The 18,304-nt window shown below is 40.3% G+C and overlaps 1 protein-coding gene across 3 annotated transcripts in view; it reads left to right on the top strand.

Moving 5' to 3' along the window:
- The window catches only part of SPTAN1 (spectrin alpha, non-erythrocytic 1), a 45,884-nt gene that overhangs the window by 8,905 nt on the left and 18,675 nt on the right, over positions 1-18,304 (top strand). For all 3 annotated transcript variants that reach the window (XM_066201514.1, XM_066201513.1, XM_066201515.1), the window contains exons 3-27: positions 123-248; positions 1,576-1,716; positions 2,709-2,855; positions 3,463-3,596; positions 4,287-4,431; positions 4,526-4,680; positions 5,915-6,050; positions 6,472-6,573; positions 6,803-6,940; positions 7,372-7,482; positions 7,947-8,024; positions 8,201-8,356; positions 8,706-8,910; positions 9,037-9,218; positions 9,498-9,741; positions 9,878-10,000; positions 10,714-10,931; positions 11,672-11,764; positions 12,094-12,228; positions 12,642-12,790; positions 14,134-14,193; positions 16,314-16,512; positions 17,073-17,177; positions 17,711-17,734; positions 18,082-18,117. In XM_066201514.1, coding sequence (XP_066057611.1) covers positions 123-248; positions 1,576-1,716; positions 2,709-2,855; positions 3,463-3,596; positions 4,287-4,431; positions 4,526-4,680; positions 5,915-6,050; positions 6,472-6,573; positions 6,803-6,940; positions 7,372-7,482; positions 7,947-8,024; positions 8,201-8,356; positions 8,706-8,910; positions 9,037-9,218; positions 9,498-9,741; positions 9,878-10,000; positions 10,714-10,931; positions 11,672-11,764; positions 12,094-12,228; positions 12,642-12,790; positions 14,134-14,193; positions 16,314-16,512; positions 17,073-17,177; positions 17,711-17,734; positions 18,082-18,117 — 3,342 coding nt within the window. The remainder of the gene's footprint in view (positions 1-122; positions 249-1,575; positions 1,717-2,708; positions 2,856-3,462; positions 3,597-4,286; positions 4,432-4,525; positions 4,681-5,914; positions 6,051-6,471; positions 6,574-6,802; positions 6,941-7,371; positions 7,483-7,946; positions 8,025-8,200; positions 8,357-8,705; positions 8,911-9,036; positions 9,219-9,497; positions 9,742-9,877; positions 10,001-10,713; positions 10,932-11,671; positions 11,765-12,093; positions 12,229-12,641; positions 12,791-14,133; positions 14,194-16,313; positions 16,513-17,072; positions 17,178-17,710; positions 17,735-18,081; positions 18,118-18,304) is intronic.

Consider the following 18,304-nt stretch of genomic DNA (forward strand, 5'->3'; position numbering starts at 1 on the left):
GCTTTATTGTTTGTTTGTCAGTCCTGAATATGCATAAAATACCTTTAAAATCTTGCTGCTGGGGAATGTGGAGGAGTCCCTTCAGCAAATCTCAGTTGCATTCTTTGATGTTTTCGTTTCAGGGGAAGCTGCAGAAGCACCAAGCCTTTGAAGCTGAGGTGCAGGCCAATTCAGGAGCCATCATTAAACTGGATGAGACTGGAAATCAGATGATTAATGAAAGCCATTTTGCATCTGAAACCATAAGAGTGAGTTTTAAAGCTTTTTTCCCTCCCCCACCCTTACAGGCCTTTCCTTAAGCACATATTGCACAGATAATTCTATACTGAAAACCTCTTTGTAAAATTCTACAGGTATTTGATTAGTGAAATCATGAGAAAATACGTTTTTGTAAAGCTCAGAGATGGTTTTCTCTTTCATGAGCACCCAGCTCATACTTTCTTTTGGATCCGGTTCTGAGGGGAACTGTTTAAAGATGAGATGTTTTTGCAGTGATTGTCCAATTTAATCGATAAGTGCAGCATTTCATTCTAACTTGCCTTTACTGGTTCAGTCCTTCACGCCGTACCGGACCGCCCAGCGCCCCATAGTCACAGCCACCCAAGTGGGGTCCCACATACGAGTAGGTGAAGCTTGTGGCTCTGCAGTGCAACTTGTTTTTGCAATGTCTCCTTCCTTCCTTCCTTGGTTGGCAGTTTGCACCATCCTTCTGGGCAGTGCTCGGAGCTCTTTCCTCCCTTGCAACCTCTTTAACTGAACTTTCTGAGTGGACTAAGTGGTATCCACCCATGATGTTCAAAAGCTTCTCTTGAATGACTTTCAAGTTTCAGGTCTTGATGAGCAAAGTGCTATAGACAATGGGTGGAGTAGTTACTTTCCTGTTTTGCGAGTTGTGTGCATGTGTGGGAGTGTGATTTTACTTTTTGTTGTCTATAAAGTTTATAGTGGTTCCCAATACTTTTGAAAGGCCAAGTGCAGCAGAGAAAATCAGTATTAACACTAGTAATTGCTCCTGGTGTGTCTGTATCATGTCACTTCACAATGTTAGCTAAATATATTAACTGTTTAATGTTAAGAGAAGTGGATAAAATACAGTGAAATGGCATAAGTTTAACTTGAAACAAATGTCTTGTCTTAAATGAGAATAAATTCCCAAAGGAAGATGAAATTCACTCATTGACAGTTGATTTTCATATAAAAGACTGAACATTTGAAAGGGAGAGCAGCAAATTTTTGGTATGACTTCATATTAGTATAGAATTTAAATCGAATTTTATCTCAAGATGTTTAGCTCGTAGTTATGTAAAGATAACTATTTGATAGCTTCATTAATTAATAACAACTGTCTAAATACTCAGGTCAGTAATTTCTCATTTTGTGTTGCAACACTTTACATAATTTGAAAACTATTTACTGGAGATAAAATCATGAGGCTTGTCCCTCACCCTTTGTTTAAAGTAAGATTTAGGATGTACAACTGCAGAAAAATAAATAAATCTACTGTTAAGAACAGGAAGGGAATAAATCGCATCTTCTTTGACAGGAGATTTTAATAACAACATCCTTTTGTTTCAGACTCGACTGCAGGAGCTGCACCGACTATGGGAATTACTGATGGAAAAGATGAGAGAGAAGGGAGTCAAATTATTGCAAGCACAGAAGTTGGTGCAATATTTACGGGAATGTGAAGATGTCTTGGACTGGATCAATGATAAGGTGTATAATTACTTCCTTTTATTGTGTCCTCGATGGGAAATTTGATCTGTTTGTGTGAATAATTTCTGTCAGCATAGAGTTGCTGGAGGTCAGGTAGTCTCAGAAAGCTTGTAAAGGCACCTGTACATTTTATTTAGTTATTCACATTGCATCAGCAGCACGTGTGCAAACTACTACTGCTCATTTTCAGCCACAATAAAAGTTGTTAATCTAAGAGGAAGCCTGTGTGTTGGAGAGTACTTTTAGCAGAATCAATTCATTCTTTGCTTTGAGAAGACAAATAAAATTAAAGTTTCCTCTAAGGGAAATCTTCAACATGTAAAAGCAAATATTTTTAAAAGAAATATTCTAAATTATTTGTTTCAGAAAGGAGCCAGCCCAAACAGCAAGCAGCGTGTAGATAGTTACTAAATGATTGGAATATCTTTAGATATACATTGTAAGGACATGAACTGCAGGAGGACTCTTGGCTCTTAATTCTTTGAACTCTGAGGAAGCAGACCACAAACCACACTATCAAAAGGAAAAAAGCCACAAAATAATCACACTGGTTTCCTTAAATGATGGTTTGTTATTTTGTATCACTGTGGGTTTAGACTATAAACCCTTCACAACTGTTACTGGATACAACACTGCACTATGTGTGCAGAAGTCTTGCATCAGAATCCTACAGCAAATGCCCATAAACAGTGTAAAAAGGAACAAATTCTAGTCACTCTGTGTGCTAAGAATTTGTACTTGAAAAATCAATATGACCAAGGAAGATGAAAAAATAATCCCTTAGTCATCTTGCATATTTTCTGCAGTAATGGGTTGGTGTTGAGGCAGGAAATGGAGTTTAATGAAGAAACTCCCTGGTTTTAAGTCTGACCTTAAACACTATGATTGTCTTTGACCTATTGAGAATTAGGACAATTTGCTTCTTAATTTTTAATAGTAATTTCCCATAGGATATACTGAAATTAACTTTTTTTTTTTTTCCAATATGCTAGGAAGCAATAGTGACATCAGAAGAGCTTGGACAGGACTTAGAGCATGTTGAAGTTTTGCAAAAGAAGTTTGAAGAGTTCCAGACAGACCTTGCAGCTCATGAAGAAAGAGTAAATGAAGTGAACCAGTTTGCTGGCAAACTTATCCAGGTAAGCATTTATGGGTGTTGAAGATCTCTCTTGGCAAGTCAGTTATTGCAGCAAACATTTTTCTGTAAGTTCCCTTCTTTCCCCCCTGGTTTGGGGCAGATCTTTAAGCTTTGCTCCACGTGGGTACTCGGCTATCTTCACCTTAAATGGTCACTTTTTGATTCACTTGTTCTTCTGCTGAACAGCGTGAACAACTGCCCCATCTAGGAATGTTCCTGAAAATGTGGAGAGTGGTGATTAGTGAGAGAAACTCTCATATTGGGGTTAAATTTATTTCCCTTGGATGACAAGGAGGTTTAATATCTCTTCTGGTTTGGTATCTGGGGCCTGATCAAGGATGGAGGCAGGGCAGAAAGTGTTTCATTCCAGGCAATAAGAAGATGTTGTTTATAGCCCTCTTCCCATGGACTAATTAGTATATAGGGAAACCACTACAGGAGTATTGAATGTTTGCACAGTGAAATTTCAGGGAAACTATTGAATTAGGTGATCATCTGGAAAGGACAGTAATTATAAATTGATCTCTTGAAGACCAGCAGCATTCTGGCAGTGGATGTAAAACCAAAGAACATACGAAAGAAAATAGCATTTTTCCTTTGCTTGCCAGGAAACACACCCTGAAGAGGAACTGATAAAGTCCAAACAAGATGAAGTAAATGCAAGTTGGCAGCGTCTTAAGGGGCTTGCCCTTCAGAGGCAAGGAAAACTCTTTGGGGCAGCTGAAGTTCAACGTTTCAACAGGTATGAACTTGGCTGGATCTGCTGGATGATGTAACCCTTGTGTGGGTGTTTAATGATGCATTCAGCTGCACGCAGTAGTATGAGAAGAGCTACTGTCTCCTATGGCTTTGCTTTGCTCTTCTGCATGACTTGCTGAATGAAGACCTTGTTGTTCTACAATTGCTTTAAAATGGTCATTCTGATGGAGCTTTTCAGAACTTGGCCTTTGTGTTCATTCCTGAAATGGCAGTTTTGCTCTCCTTTCCTCTGAGGGCTTTTCCCCTCTGGTTCTGTCCTAGATGAGCCTTAAATGGGATGTGTTTTTTTATGGGATGTCAGCCCAATTGTTCTGGAGGCTTTGAGCAATGTCTTTCTATTCTCATCTCCATCTGCAGCATTTTGAGATTTGCTGTAATTAAGTTGGAGAAGGGTCCAGAGGGGGAAGTGGATGCACTCCATGACAGTGCTCAGTGGTGCTGTAATTCCTTGTTTGCATCTGGTGACAGTGGCCTGTAAATGTGCTTCGAAGTTTCTTGATCTGCAAACAAAGTTGATTTATTTGTTTTCTAAAGGATGTTTGTAGTTGGCTGCAGTGTTTATATTATGTGGGTTTGTATGCCAATATGTCTGGCACAGGTATGGGAACACATCCTGCTTCCTTCCTTTTTCCATGCGAGACAAACTGCTTTCAATTTGTGCTTTGTTTTGAAGGGATGTGGATGAAACAATCAGCTGGATTAAAGAGAAAGGGCAGTTGATGGCCTCAGATGATTTTGGCAGAGACTTAGCCAGTGTGCAGGCGTTGCTGCGCAAGCACGAAGGCCTGGAAAGAGACCTGGCAGCTCTGGAAGATAAGGTACCCCTGTGAGATGGATTTTACCTGCAGTCTAAACGAGGTCTCCAGCTTGTCGGAGGCTGGAAGCTCACTCACAGTTTGTGCCTGGGTTTAGGTGAAGGCCCTGTGTGCAGAAGCTGACCGTTTGCAGCAGTCTCACCCAATAAATGCTTCCCAAATTCAAGTGAAACGGGAGGAGCTCATTGCCAACTGGGAACAGATCCGGACGCTGGCAGCGGAGCGGCACGCTCGCCTCAACGACTCCTACAGGTGGGGCACTGCAGCAGGACAGCGGTGCTTTCCTCCTTGTTCACATTTCAGAGAGGGCTTGTGGAAGGAGAAGAAAGGGGTGCCGTTTCCAAAATTTTGGGATGATTCTGGTGCTTTCAGAGCAGTCTTGTTCACCAAATTCTATTTTACACTAACTTCTTGTAATTAAACAAATATTTATGTGATTGAAAAGTTACTGCAGCTTTTTGTCATTCTCTGGGTGTGGATCAGCTATGAAAATAGATGTTTTAGGACATTGGCTATTTTCTCCATCTGAGCTGAGGCATGCATTTTGAAGTACATTATCTGACTGTGTTTCAGTTTTCTGAAAAAACCCTCTTTTTTAATACTTTTGTTACACATCTGTTCACTAGTCTTTAAGAGTCTCTATGAAGACTGAAGTATGAGATATTGTTTGATATATTGTCCCAGACCAAATGAATTCCCTGTTTCTGTGGTAGGTTTTTCTTTGCTGTGGGATTTGTCTTCATCCAGTCTTGTGTCTGTACTAACCTGGTCTCTGAAACATAACTTGTTAGATCACTGTTGAGAATCCATACTAAAAACAAACTAATTCTGGTATGGTGGTTAGTTTACATCCTTTCTAGTTTTGTTTTTCTGCCCTTTGTTCCTTCCCACGATGTGGAATTCTTGGCAGTGGAGACCCACACGAATAAACTTTTCCTTTACCTTCCCTGCCATAGTCTCTTCAGAGCAATTAACAGCAAATGTAATAGAAGCAGAAACTGATCACTTTTGCTGATAAGTGTTAAGCATATGCCAAAGGAAACAACTAAAGGCTTTCTGGAAGGAATTTGAGGATTTGTTTGCTTGTTTTAAGGCTGAGGCATGTGCAGTCAAAATTTTCTGTCAGTTCCCTCCCCCCCACACTGTTATGGTTGTGCCAGAAGCAGCCCTGTGGATTATCTTGAAAACTGTATTTTGATTTCTGTTGTCCTCAGTGTATAGTTAGGAATATTAATTTTACTTACATTTTAGATATAACTTATATTGTATCTCAGAGACATTGATTTAGAACCCAACATTTTTATAACTTCAAAAGACTGATTTTTGACTGCAAGCATATTTAGTTATTTAATATTCTGAGCACATTTTTGTGTTTTTTATTTCTGTCTGGGGAACAGCTTTTGTTTGTAACCCTTTCTTTGGGGAAAGGGGAGAGAAACTCTGCAAATTAATTATTCCCAATCATTTTTTCCTTTGCTTACCTAAGGCTGCAGCGCTTTCTCGCAGACTTCCGAGACCTCACCAGCTGGGTGACTGAGATGAAGGCTCTGATAAATGCTGATGAACTTGCCAATGATGTGGCTGGGGCAGAAGCCCTTCTGGACAGACATCAGGAACATAAGGTAGAGTGCTTATACAGCCAAATCCAGTCAGCAAGCCTCTGATTTGTATGTCTAACAGTCTCTGAGTCAGTACTGTGGCACTGGAATGCTTTGATTATGCAACTAACACAATATTAGATTGCTGTCTTGATTTAATATTTTTAAATTGTTTCTAGATGGCAGATACATATTAAGTATTTAAGAATGCTTATGATAATATTTTATAAAAGATAGGCCTGATAGCAGCCAGTTGGACTGACAATTGTTTCAGTTCTCCGTCATGACAAATTCCTATAATTAGGCAGAAAGAATATGGCTCAAATAAATTCTTAGTTTCATTTTAGTGTAGGAGTTTATACCTACCTTATGTGCATTGTAGGGTAATTCTGACACTCTGCTAAGATAAATTTTGGTAACAGTTTTTTCACATCTCCTTCCGTAGGGAGAAATCGATGCCCATGAAGACAGCTTCAAATCTGCTGATGAGTCAGGCCAGGCTTTGCTCTCTGCTGGACACTATGCTTCTGATGAAGTTAAAGAAAAGGTGAGTTGAGAGCATGAGCTCCTAGAAGAATTTTGTCTCTTTCTTCTGTGTCCCTTAATTTAAAAGGATGATCACATCAGGAACTGGAGATTTTATTGTTTACACAGGAGGTCATTTTCAATTCAGCGCTAACCACTTTTTTAGAGTCATAATTTGATTTTACATTGAGATGGAAGTGAACTAGAGTGTTCAATAAAATTCTGATATATTCCTCTTCCCAATCAATTAGCTGACCATCCTCTCAGATGAAAGGTCTGCCTTGCTGGAACTGTGGGAGCTCCGCAGGCAGCAGTATGAGCAGTGCATGGACCTGCAGCTTTTCTACAGAGACACTGAACAAGTTGACAACTGGATGAGCAAACAAGAAGTGAGTGCATATCTTTGAATTCTCCTGGTATGGTGAACTTTAATTTGTGGGTAGTCTTCTGTAAGCTTAAGCAATTGGTATTGCCTGCTGGCAGGGCCATAAACACCCACGAGCGAGTGGGTGCTGTGCAGAGTTATTTATCTGACTGCCTGAAATGGTGAAATGGCTGTTTCCATCTAACGCTGAAACTATGAGCTGTGACAAGTGGGCTTGATGTGGCTTTTGTGTGTGTTAACTCTTGTAAAATGCTGGTTGAATAAGAAGCTAAAAAGAATTATTGGCTGTGAGAAGCATAAAGCAAACACCATGTCAGTATGCCATCTTCACCTTTCAGTAATAATATGTGGCAGGAAATATCCCTGGCTGTGCCTGAGCTCACTTAGAGCACCTGAGTATGGAAACACAAAAATATGTTTGTGCCTTTACTTCAGGCATTTCTGCTGAATGAAGACCTTGGTGATTCCCTGGACAGTGTGGAGGCTCTTCTAAAGAAGCATGAAGACTTTGAGAAATCCCTAAGTGCCCAAGAGGAGAAAATCACAGTAAGATGTTGACATTAGGTCATGACTAAATGGACAAGTAATGAAAAAGGGGCATTTATTGACTGGGGAGGAGACACTGCTAAGAGGGTGGTAAAGGGTGGGGTTTGCTTTGCAGAGTGGTCTTCTGTTATGTGGGATGTATTAGCTCTAAATAACAGGTATTGTCTCAAAAATGGAAAATAGTGGAAAAGGTGTGGGACAGGGCTTGATTTCTGTCTCAGAGCCAGGTAACCTGGTGCTTTCTTATCATACCAGCACACAGGTGGATGAATATTTGTCAAAAATCTGCACTCTTCCACATGGAGAGGGTGAGGGTACAGAGAGAAAAGGGTGTAAGGATAGATCTGCTAATGGCTTTCTGCCAGTTCTACTGTGATAAACCTTGGGGAATTGATATACTAAGCAAATTTGCACGCACACAATTTCTATTACACCAAATAAATGGAAACTTATTTTCCCTCTAGGCATTAGATGAGTTTGCTACTAAGTTGATTCAGAACAACCACTATGCCATGGAGGATGTTGCTACACGCAGAGATGCTGTAAGTATCCAAAATACATTTGAACTGTAGACTTTAAATCTTGTTCTGCTTTATTATTTTACATGGTTTGACTTCAGTATAGGATAAGTCAGTGGAGTCATCCCAAGAGGGGTATGGTGGTGGTTCTTACGAGCTTGAAGAATTTAAAAACCTTTTACTTCTTTTTTTTTTTTCAGCTGCTGAGCCGCCGAAATGCCCTTCACGAAAGAGCCATGCACCGCCGTGCTCAGCTGGCGGATTCTTTCCATCTGCAGCAGTTTTTCCGAGATTCTGATGAGCTCAAGAGTTGGGTTAATGAAAAGATGAAAACTGCAACTGATGAGGCCTACAAGGTAAACACAAAGATGAATGGTAGGAATGCTTTTAAGGCAGTACCGAGCTTAATCAGTCTAATGACACAAAGCAACTATCAGCCAAAATGTTGCTGATAGTCGATGGTATTAATGACAGCAGGAGGAATTGTGTAATTTCTTCCTTACCCCAAGAGGCATTTTCCCATCGTGTAATAATTGTGCTTATCCAATAGCTTAAAAATTCTGATTTAAGGCATATTTTTGGCACCAGGTCCTCTGGTTAAACACCATGGCACGGCTATGAATGTAGTCCAATTTCAAAAATTCTTCAGAGACCTTTGGGTACTGATTTTGTGTTGGAATGTTTTATTTCTTTCTTCGTCTGCAGGATCCATCGAACTTGCAGGGTAAAGTTCAGAAACACCAGGCTTTTGAAGCAGAGCTGTCTGCTAACCAGAGTCGTATCGATGCCCTGGAGAAAGCTGGCCAGAAGCTGATTGATGTCAAGCACTACGCGTCCGATGAGGTGGCAGCTCGCATGAACGAAGTCATCAGCTTGTGGAAGAAACTTCTGGAGGCCACTGAGCTCAAAGGTATGACTTGCCCAGAAGAATATGGGCGAATTTCTAGAGTTTAGCTGGGATAAGACAGGAAATGAGTTAACTTCAGTTTCCATTTCACTCACCTGGTTCTGTTCTCCTCTTCCACGTCTCTCTCAGGCATAAAACTGCGAGAAGCCAATCAGCAGCAGCAGTTTAATCGCAATGTGGAGGACATTGAGCTCTGGCTGTATGAAGTAGAAGGACACTTGGCTTCTGATGATTACGGAAAAGATCTTACTAATGTTCAGAATCTTCAGAAGAAACACGCGCTGCTGGAGGCAGATGTTGCTGCCCATCAGGTATGGGAAATAATTTTTATTCCTGCCTTTTCAGATCTGTTCACTTAAAAGATGATATTTTCAGATATGCTCAGTCAGAGACATTAGCAGGTCTGGTTTTTTATATATTTTTTTAGCTTTGAGTTTTACAGTTTGCTTATCAAAAATAATTTTGAATTGAAACATAACTTGTATGTCTCTAAAATTAAATCTTTATAACTTTAATAGAAATGAACTTCTCAGTCACTGCAGCCACCTCACAGAAATTCTGACCTAATGCTGTTGCTGGATCAATTTTAGGATCGGATAGATGGTATTACCATCCAGGCACGCCAGTTCCAGGAGGCAGGGCACTTTGATGCTGACAATATCAAGAAGAAACAAGAAGCTTTAGTGGCTCGTTATGAAGCTCTGAAGGACCCCATGGTAGCTCGCAAGCAGAAACTCGCAGATTCTCTTCGCCTGCAGCAGCTTTTCCGTGACATTGAGGATGAAGAGACCTGGATTAGAGAAAAAGAACCTATTGCAGCTTCAACAAACAGAGGTTGGTCCATCCTGGTATCTTTTCAGTGTTAGAGTTCTCCCTGTGCAAGATTGTGTAGTGCTGCCGCAGCTGCCTTGAATTTTTTGTTTCATCTAGTGACTCTGATTTAGCTGATTAATTATTTTGTATCTTTCAGGCAAGGACTTAATTGGTGTCCAGAATCTGCTAAAGAAGCACCAGGCTCTGCAGGCAGAAATTGCAGGCCACGAGCCTCGCATTAAAGCAGTCACACAGAAGGGAAATGCTATGGTGGAAGAAGGTATGTTTCAATATTTTTTAACTCTGGCACAGTCTTTTGTTCTCTGGCCCAAGACAGATAAGAATTTTTGCCTGATTTTATCCTGGTAATGGGCAGATACCTGCTAGCAGGATGAGCTGGTCATCCTTTCACCTGAAAATAAAAATGGGTTCCTAGATGGGAACTTGTCATAATTTTGACAGATCTCTGTCTACTCTTGATGAACACTTGTTTAGCCATTTTGTGCCTATTGTATTTAGTCTCTGTAATTAAATCTGTTAAAGGGTTCTATCAGAGGTACATAGTCGTGATGTGAGAGAGAATTCTCTAGAAAGACAGTAATTCTTGCTTTTAAATGAATAGGCATCTTTATTTCTGACTGGGTGTTCTTAACATGAAAATACAAAAAAAAAAAAAAAAAGCTGAAGGTCTGAAATAATATTTATGTGCTGCCAGAACTCTGGAAAGAGATGACCTTTTCTGTTTCATCATTGAGAAATGCTCTGATGTCTCATTCCTAATGATTAAGATGTGCTAGTGCAGCTTGATCGACAGGTTCGGTGTTTTCCAGTCTGAGGCAGAAGCACCAGCTAAGTCACGTTTTTATAATTGTAGTCTAAATAGGCTTTAAATTAGTCTATTTTCTGTGACTTTGAAGAATTGCATGTAATCTTCTAATATCTATTGGTTTTATCTGCTGAAGTCCTTCAGTTCCCTCTGCTTCTGCTCCATAGGACACTTTGCAGCTGAGGATGTGAAAATCAAACTGAATGAGCTAAACCAGAAGTGGGACTCTCTGAAAGCCAAAGCATCTCAGCGTCGGCAGGACCTGGAGGATTCCCTGCAGGCTCAGCAGTATTTTGCTGATGCTAATGAGGCTGAATCCTGGATGAGGGAAAAGGAGCCCATTGTAGGCAGTACAGACTATGGAAAAGATGAAGACTCTGCTGAGGTATTTGAGATTCTTGTTTAAATCAATTTTGCCTAAATACAGTGAGGATTTGTCCCGTGGTGAAAAAATGAGCTGTGATAATTTCAGGATTCTTAACAAAGAGGGCAGATTCTTGCATCAGGCAAGATTTTGTCTCTTAGTCAAAAGATGACATATTTTCCTGTGTCTTAGTTGCTGTTGCACATGAAGTTCTGCTGCTCAGTATATTAAACCAACTGTGAGGAAACTTTACCTCTGTATTCACTCTTTTACAGGGTTTTGGTTTTTTTTAAGTATAACAAAAATAATATCAGCAAATTCCTCATGGGATGAGCATTCCAGTAGGAGTCTGGTTTTCAGCAGCTCAGTAGTCTGGAAGTAATTTTTTTTGTCTGGCTTTGTTTTATTGATATCATTCTGCAGTCAAATACCGTGTCCCAGGCAGTGCTGACTGACATTTTATCAACATGAAGTGCAGTTTAAAGACACACTTTAAACTTAGCCATGTCGCTCTGGAAATAGTTATTTCTGGTCAGAACAAAAGAATGTTGCTGAGATAAGGTAGAGACAAAGCACCAGAAGCATTGGGACCACTATCTAGTCTGTGAATAAATAGAAGTGATTATTCCCATGAGAGTCACAAGGCTGGCAGCTCTGAAAAACCCACGTTCCCTTTGTGTGGAGTCAAAGTATATATTTTAAGCAGAGGCATATTTGTGAAATGGCAAGGTGTGCATGTTGTTATTATCATCCACTTTCAGGCTCTTCTGAAGAAACATGAAGCTTTGATGTCTGATCTCTCCGCTTACGGCAGCAGCATCCAGGCATTGAGGGAACAGGCCCAGTCATGCAGGGTAAGGAAAGAAGCTAATCATATGCCTAAAATTCATGGGTCAGCAAAAGGTAAAAACAAAGCTCAATAACAGTTGTTGGTTTTGAGAGCTTATTGCAGACTGTGCTTGATTTTCTCAAAAAAATTAGCAGTCTGTTTTTATAATCACAAGACAGCTGTATTGTTTGGAAATAAAACAATTTAATGCAGTGGTTTTCATGGTTTGAGCCCAGACAGCACCTAAACTGACTCTACAGTAGCTTTAACTAAGGTTGAAGTCTATTCTAGGACAACATTGATTATAATAAACATGGAACAGCTCATTTTTTTCTTTTGCTCTTTTATTTTTAGCAACAAGTTGCTCCCACAGACGATGAAACTGGAAAAGAGCTCGTTCTGGCACTCTATGATTACCAGGAGAAGAGTCCCCGGGAGGTGACAATGAAGAAGGGAGATATCCTCACCTTACTCAACAGCACCAACAAGGTGGGTTCTGGCCTCCTGCTTTGCTGCGCTGCTTGGCTCCCTCAGTGCTGTGTGTTTTGTTTGGTTTTGACACGTTTAGCCCTTGTCTGCGTTCAGCACTTCAGCTGAACCTCTTCATTTCCATCACTCCTCTACAACTGCCAGCGACTGACAGGGTACATGTCTGTGAGAACTTTAATTCCCTGACATGGAAGAATTTTTGGCCAAATTTAAGGGGAGACATGGGAGTAAGATCTCTGTCTTCAAAAGACAGTTTGTCTGAAATGATTTCTTCAGTAAGAGCAAACTGTTGAGAGCATCACTGGTTTCCTTGTGTTAATAGAAGTCTCTGATTTGCGACATTCAGTTGCCCAGCATTTTTTATGCTTGATGATGGCCTCACAGTGGTTGTTTTGTGGTTTTTTTGCTTCCAGGACTGGTGGAAAGTGGAAGTCAACGACCGCCAGGGATTTGTACCAGCTGCCTATGTGAAAAAACTGGATCCTGCCCAGTCTGCATCCCGAGAGAACCTCCTGGAGGAGCAGGGCAGCATAGCACTGCGACAGGAGCAAATTGACAACCAGTAAGATCTAACTGATGAGATATGACACTGCCAGCATTAGCTGGCTTGGCCTTCGCTTCACAGATTGCCACCAGCTTAGGTTAATGCTTCTTACACCAGGGAGTAATTATTGGAGCAAAACAAGGGGCTCCTTTGCCAAAGGCATCAGATTCAGTTGTTTTATTCCTACTCTAGATTTTCTTGTTGCTTTTTCCATTTTTAACCGTTAAACTCATGACACTAGAGCTCAACTTACTGTCTGACTTGAGTATTTTATGTGTTTCTTTTGTTGTTGTACCTAACTACTTAAACTTGTTTCTTAGTTATATATATGTCCTAAGCAACTCTCGTGTATGTAGTTGTCACTTCTTAATGTGCGATCTGCTTTGAAAAGCTTTCTTAAATTTGATTCCATTAAGTACAGTGCTCTCCCTATACAGGGCTGCCTCTGGAGGTGCCCTCCTTATAAGCTGGGGCTACTTTGCTGCTAGCTCATCACTTTTAATTCTGAAATGTGGTGCCAATATTTGTTGCCATTATAGGAGCTAAAATGTGTCTGCCCCCTTCTTTTTTTTTTTGTTTTCAATATTTATCATCTTTTTTAAAAGAGCAACATATCATTGCAAACAGAAAACTGCAAGGCTGCTTGGTAATGACCTTAAAGCACATGGTGGCTGGAGATTAATTCAAGCAAGGGCTGTGGGTGATAGCTGTGAGTGCTGGCTCATCTTATCAAGCCACTTGAAAGCCAAAGCTGAAAGTTTTCTGTATACTCCCGTCTGTTTGCGCAGCTACCCTGTCATTCCGTGTGAGAATTTCCTCCCACTCAGTTGTGTTGAGTCATCAGTTATTACAGTGCCATGCAATAATTACTAGCCTTAGCTCTTGAAGTAAAAAAATTAAATAAAATCACACAAAAAAACCCCACCAGCCCTTAACAAAAAACCTTTATATCAGCATAAAGAAAAAATGCTGGAAAATTGTGGCACATTGGTCAGGATTTTAATAATATAATTCCCTTCATGGGTTTGCATATGGCTTTTAGTAACTGGAACAGGGTGCCCTATTTTAGAGCCAAGGAGAGGGGACCACCTTTTAGTTTCCGATCTCACGGCACAATAATGAGGAAATGAAGAGACCTTATAGAGAGAGCTCAACTGTACTGCTGAGGTTTCCTTATGAATTGTACTCCTGGTCTGATTTGCTTTGTTTGTTTCTGAACAACACCTAATTTTCTCCATTTAAATGTGAACTCTTACTCATCTCCTACCACAGACCAGCCATGGATGGAGCTGCTGCTTTCATTATTTTTGTTAATCTGACTAATTTTTCGCATGCATTTGCTGTGCTCCCTGTCTGTGCAGGACTCTCATTACTAAGGAGGTCGGCAGTGTATCTCTGCGTATGAAACAGGTCGAAGAACTGTGAGTAGGATTAGCCCTTTCCTAAATCATGCTGTCTCCACACTGTCACTGTTCATTCTCCCTTTGCTTCTTTCTTTGGGAACGCTGCTCCAAAGAGACATGAAGGAGGCCGTTTCTGCAATGAGGATTAGTTTAGATGAATGTGGTGGTCTGCGTTTCCTCTGTTCTTCATAACCAGCCTCTTATCTTGCTGGGCACCTCTGTGCTGCTAAGTTGGTTCATGTTTATTCCATCACGCTGGTTTTGCTTACCAAAGAGGCTTTAGGGCTATCTGGACTGTTTTCCTTTAAAAGCATGTCCTGCATTTTCTGAGGTGCAGATAGAAATATTAGTTTGTTTATATAAATATATATAAAATACATCTATCAAGTATTGCATCACATCTGAATGTCTTAAGAGTTTGGGAAGGGTGGGGCTGTCATGGTTTGTCATATAAAGTAACATTCGTGCTGGGTAGTCAAAAAACATTATATAGTGATTATTTCTTCATTTTAACAATAACTAAATTTTGAAACCCGTGTTCATGTCTCCTGAAAAGGATATCAAGTTTGCATCATACTGGTGGAAGTTTCTGGGAAATCCAAAGTCACAGTGTTCGTTGGCTGTGCCTGGCTTTTCATAGCAAATGCATTTCTTGAAAATTAAAAGTGAAACTTTTATGTAAATCTCTCAAATGTTGCAAAGCAACTTTGAAGTTAGGTCTGCTTCTGAAAGAGTTTTGCCCCAGATCCTCTATGAGCATTACAAGTATTTAATACCTAATGTTTGCTCAGGCAAACAGCTGCAGTTAGGGCTGGCTTTGAAACAGTCAGAGTAGAAAGTTTCTGTTTAAACCTAATATGAAAGAATCTTAGTTCCTTTCTGCCCACTCTTAAACTACAGTAAACGGAAGCTACAAAGTCTCTGCTTCCATGAAAGGAGAGCTGATTTATCAGTTTGGTATATAGATCTTACAGCCCAGGATACTGAGGATTTCTTCAGGAGACTTGGTCATCTCTGAGCTGTTGGTTAGGAAAATGCTGCAGGATTGAACTCCTCAAGCTGGGAGGTTGTAGCTGCTCAGTATGTGCCCTTGTGCTTCATGGTGGGAAATGAAAACATCACCATTTGAGGCCCCTGCAGGTACCTCAGTAGTGTCTGCTATTATTTGATTTAATAACATCAAAAGGAATATGCTTAATAATGAAAATCAATTGCTGCTGTTGATCACTGTGGTAGGCTGATGTCCAAACTGATTCAGGACATAAAAAACCCTTCCAGATGCAACTAAAATGTTTCATCTTCTGGAAGACTCAAAGTAAGAATGAGTATTAAGAGTGTGATTTTTCTGAATGCAGGTTTTTAAAAAACAGGCATTATGGCTTGCTAGAGAGATTTGTAATTCAGTTTCAGTGACTACAAAACTGCTCTTCTCTTTTTTCAGCAATATCTTGGGAAAGGTCTTGTGGGGTCACCTGTGTCTAGTTTATTGCAAGGAGGTTTTAAATGACTGGCTGATCTTAAGAGGTTTATTTGTCTGTGCAGACCAATTTAAACATTTTTGAGGTTTCACTTTGTTCTAATGTAAAGAAGGTGATGTTGAGAATTCCACAGATACAAAAAGTGTCCATGAAATGAGTTTCCTGGATTTCCCAGTTGAATATAGGTGTGTTATCAAAGATACACATCTTACTTAAACATTCAGCAGATTTTGCACTGGAAAATGGCTAGTGAAAAAGTTTATGTCCTAAAGCTTGGAGGCTGGTGGATTTTCAAAATCCGATGGCAAACTTGATGTACTCTAGGAAAATATCTCTTGGCAAGTAAGAGCCTATGGAGTCATTCCTGCCCTGCAGCGATACTGTGATTTAAGAGCCTATCCCAGCCTAGGCTGTGATTTGGGTTTGCATTTGCCCAGTGAGGTGTTGCATGTGGAAGTTCCCATTTTGGTGTGCAATCCATGTGGAGGAGAAACATGGACAGTCTTCATTCCCAACTGCACATGAGTAGCTCATCCTGTAGCAGAACAGGGCATAAGTTCAGGGATTCCCCATTTTGGGGGCCCCAGGACTTGGGAAATTCCTGTGATTGGACTCAATTCCATCTGACTGTTCCCTGCTTTCCTTTCCTGCTTGTCCCAGGTATCACTCTCTCCTGGAACTGGGAGAAAAGCGTAAAGGCATGTTGGAAAAAAGCTGCAAGAAGTTCATGCTTTTCCGTGAAGCCAATGAGCTCCAGCAGTGGATCAATGAGAAGGAAGCAGCTCTCACCAGTGAGGAAGTGGGTGCTGATCTGGAGCAGGTGGAGGTTCTGCAGAAGAAATTTGATGATTTTCAGAAGGTATGTTGTGATGCTGCATAATCTGTGTGTTAATTTTGACCTTTCCCTTCAGGCTTTCCAATCATGTATCCATGACAATTCTTCATAGCTGAGTAGAAAACATGGCTTTGATTGGACATAAAAGGTCCATAGAAGGTATATATGGGTTTTTTTATTTTATTTTGTGAGGTTAAAGAATCCCACATTGAAGTCTCTTCAGTTTGATAACATTCCCCAGATTGCTCCATGCTTCCCAGCTCCCAGAGATCTGAAACTTTCAACACCTTGCAGTGGAGACTTGCCAAGCTTTGGAGGAATTTCAGTTTGTGTAAAGCATAACCTTCAGTTAAGCTATTCCTATTGAAAGGAAATATGTATTTGGTTTCCATCTGTAGAGTTATTTCCCTGAGATGGGGGGAAAAAAAAATCTGGCAGCTAGGATTCCCTGGCACAGGCTCTCTGGGAACTCACTGTGCTCAATTCCTGCTGTTCACACACTGAGCTCTCCTGGTGAGCCACCTTGTTCCACGTGCTTCGCTTGGGTGAATTTTAATGCTGGGATATTTCCCTGTTCTGTGTAGGATCTCAAAGCCAACGAGTCACGCCTGAAGGATATAAACAAAGTTGCCAAGGACCTGGAGTCAGAAGGGCTGATGGCAGATGAAGTGCAAGCAGTACAGCAACAGGTGCTCTTTTTCTCTGCCTTAATCTAATCTTAAGAAGCAAAAGATTTTCCTCCTTTCTTACGTCTGTTGTCTCTGTCTGGCATTGCAGGATTCAGGCTTTTCTCCAGTGTGACCATCCTAAGAAGACCTTTAGAGTTATATTTTTTAATAATGCTAGAACAAATTGCAGCAGCATCTAGAGTTGTTTCCTTACTTTCTTTAGCAATGGGAAGTCTTTACAATAATATTAGAAGTCATGGAGAATCCATGCATTAACTTTGCTTCATATAAATTTGAAATTTTGCCTTTATTTATTTGCGGGAAAATAGGTGAGGAAGGCTAGGGAAAAAGAGAGATAAAATAGAGTTTATTTCTGAGTGGAGGGGGTTTGTGGGTTTTCCTTTTTGGTTTGCATTTTTTAGGGGTTTTTAGCAGCTTTTTACATACTTGTGCTGTAAATAATTTTATCCTGTGCCAACTAAGTACGAAGCATGTTGGGAAAAACATTCTTTCTATTAGAAAATAACAAATTGTTTATCCTGTCTCCTTTGCAGGAAGTCTATGGGATGATGCCCAGGGTAAGTGTTCATTTCTGAGGTGGATGGAGTGGCAATTGTAACAGGTTTGGGATGTACAAGGAGAAGTTCAGCCATAATTGTAGTTCATTTTCATGATGGAACTCACTAATGACTTTGAATGGACATTCAAAGATTATCTATGATCCCTTTATTTCCTGAGTGTCTTGCCCCACATCACAGATCTTAGCAAGCAGCATAACCCAAACTGATACAAATACTTGCATGAAAAAATGTATAAACTTTGTTAAGCATTGAACACAGAGATATTTTCAAGACTTTTTTACTGTATTCTGATAGTTTTAGATTCTGCTTCCTCTTTAAAGCTGTTTCTTCACGTTTTCAAACAGGATGAAACTGATTCTAAGACAGCCTCTCCTTGGAAGGTAGGTGTCATTGCATAGTAGCACACAAGAAAATGAAACGAAAACTACAGCACATCATCTTCTTTGGACCATTTGCTTCTCCTGTGCCATAGAAACTGTCAACCGCCTGGATTTTATGTCTCTGCTACAAAACTCTGTTCAGTTTTGAGCTTGTACTATGAGGGTGATTCCAGTTTCTGGGCAGTAG

The sequence above is a fragment of the Chamaea fasciata genome, unplaced genomic scaffold, assembly GCF_029207755.1.
Source record: "Chamaea fasciata isolate MVZ Bird 193981 ecotype frontalis unplaced genomic scaffold, bChaFas1.0.hap1 SCAF_20, whole genome shotgun sequence".
In the NCBI taxonomy this organism is placed as follows: domain Eukaryota; kingdom Metazoa; phylum Chordata; class Aves; order Passeriformes; family Sylviidae; genus Chamaea; species Chamaea fasciata.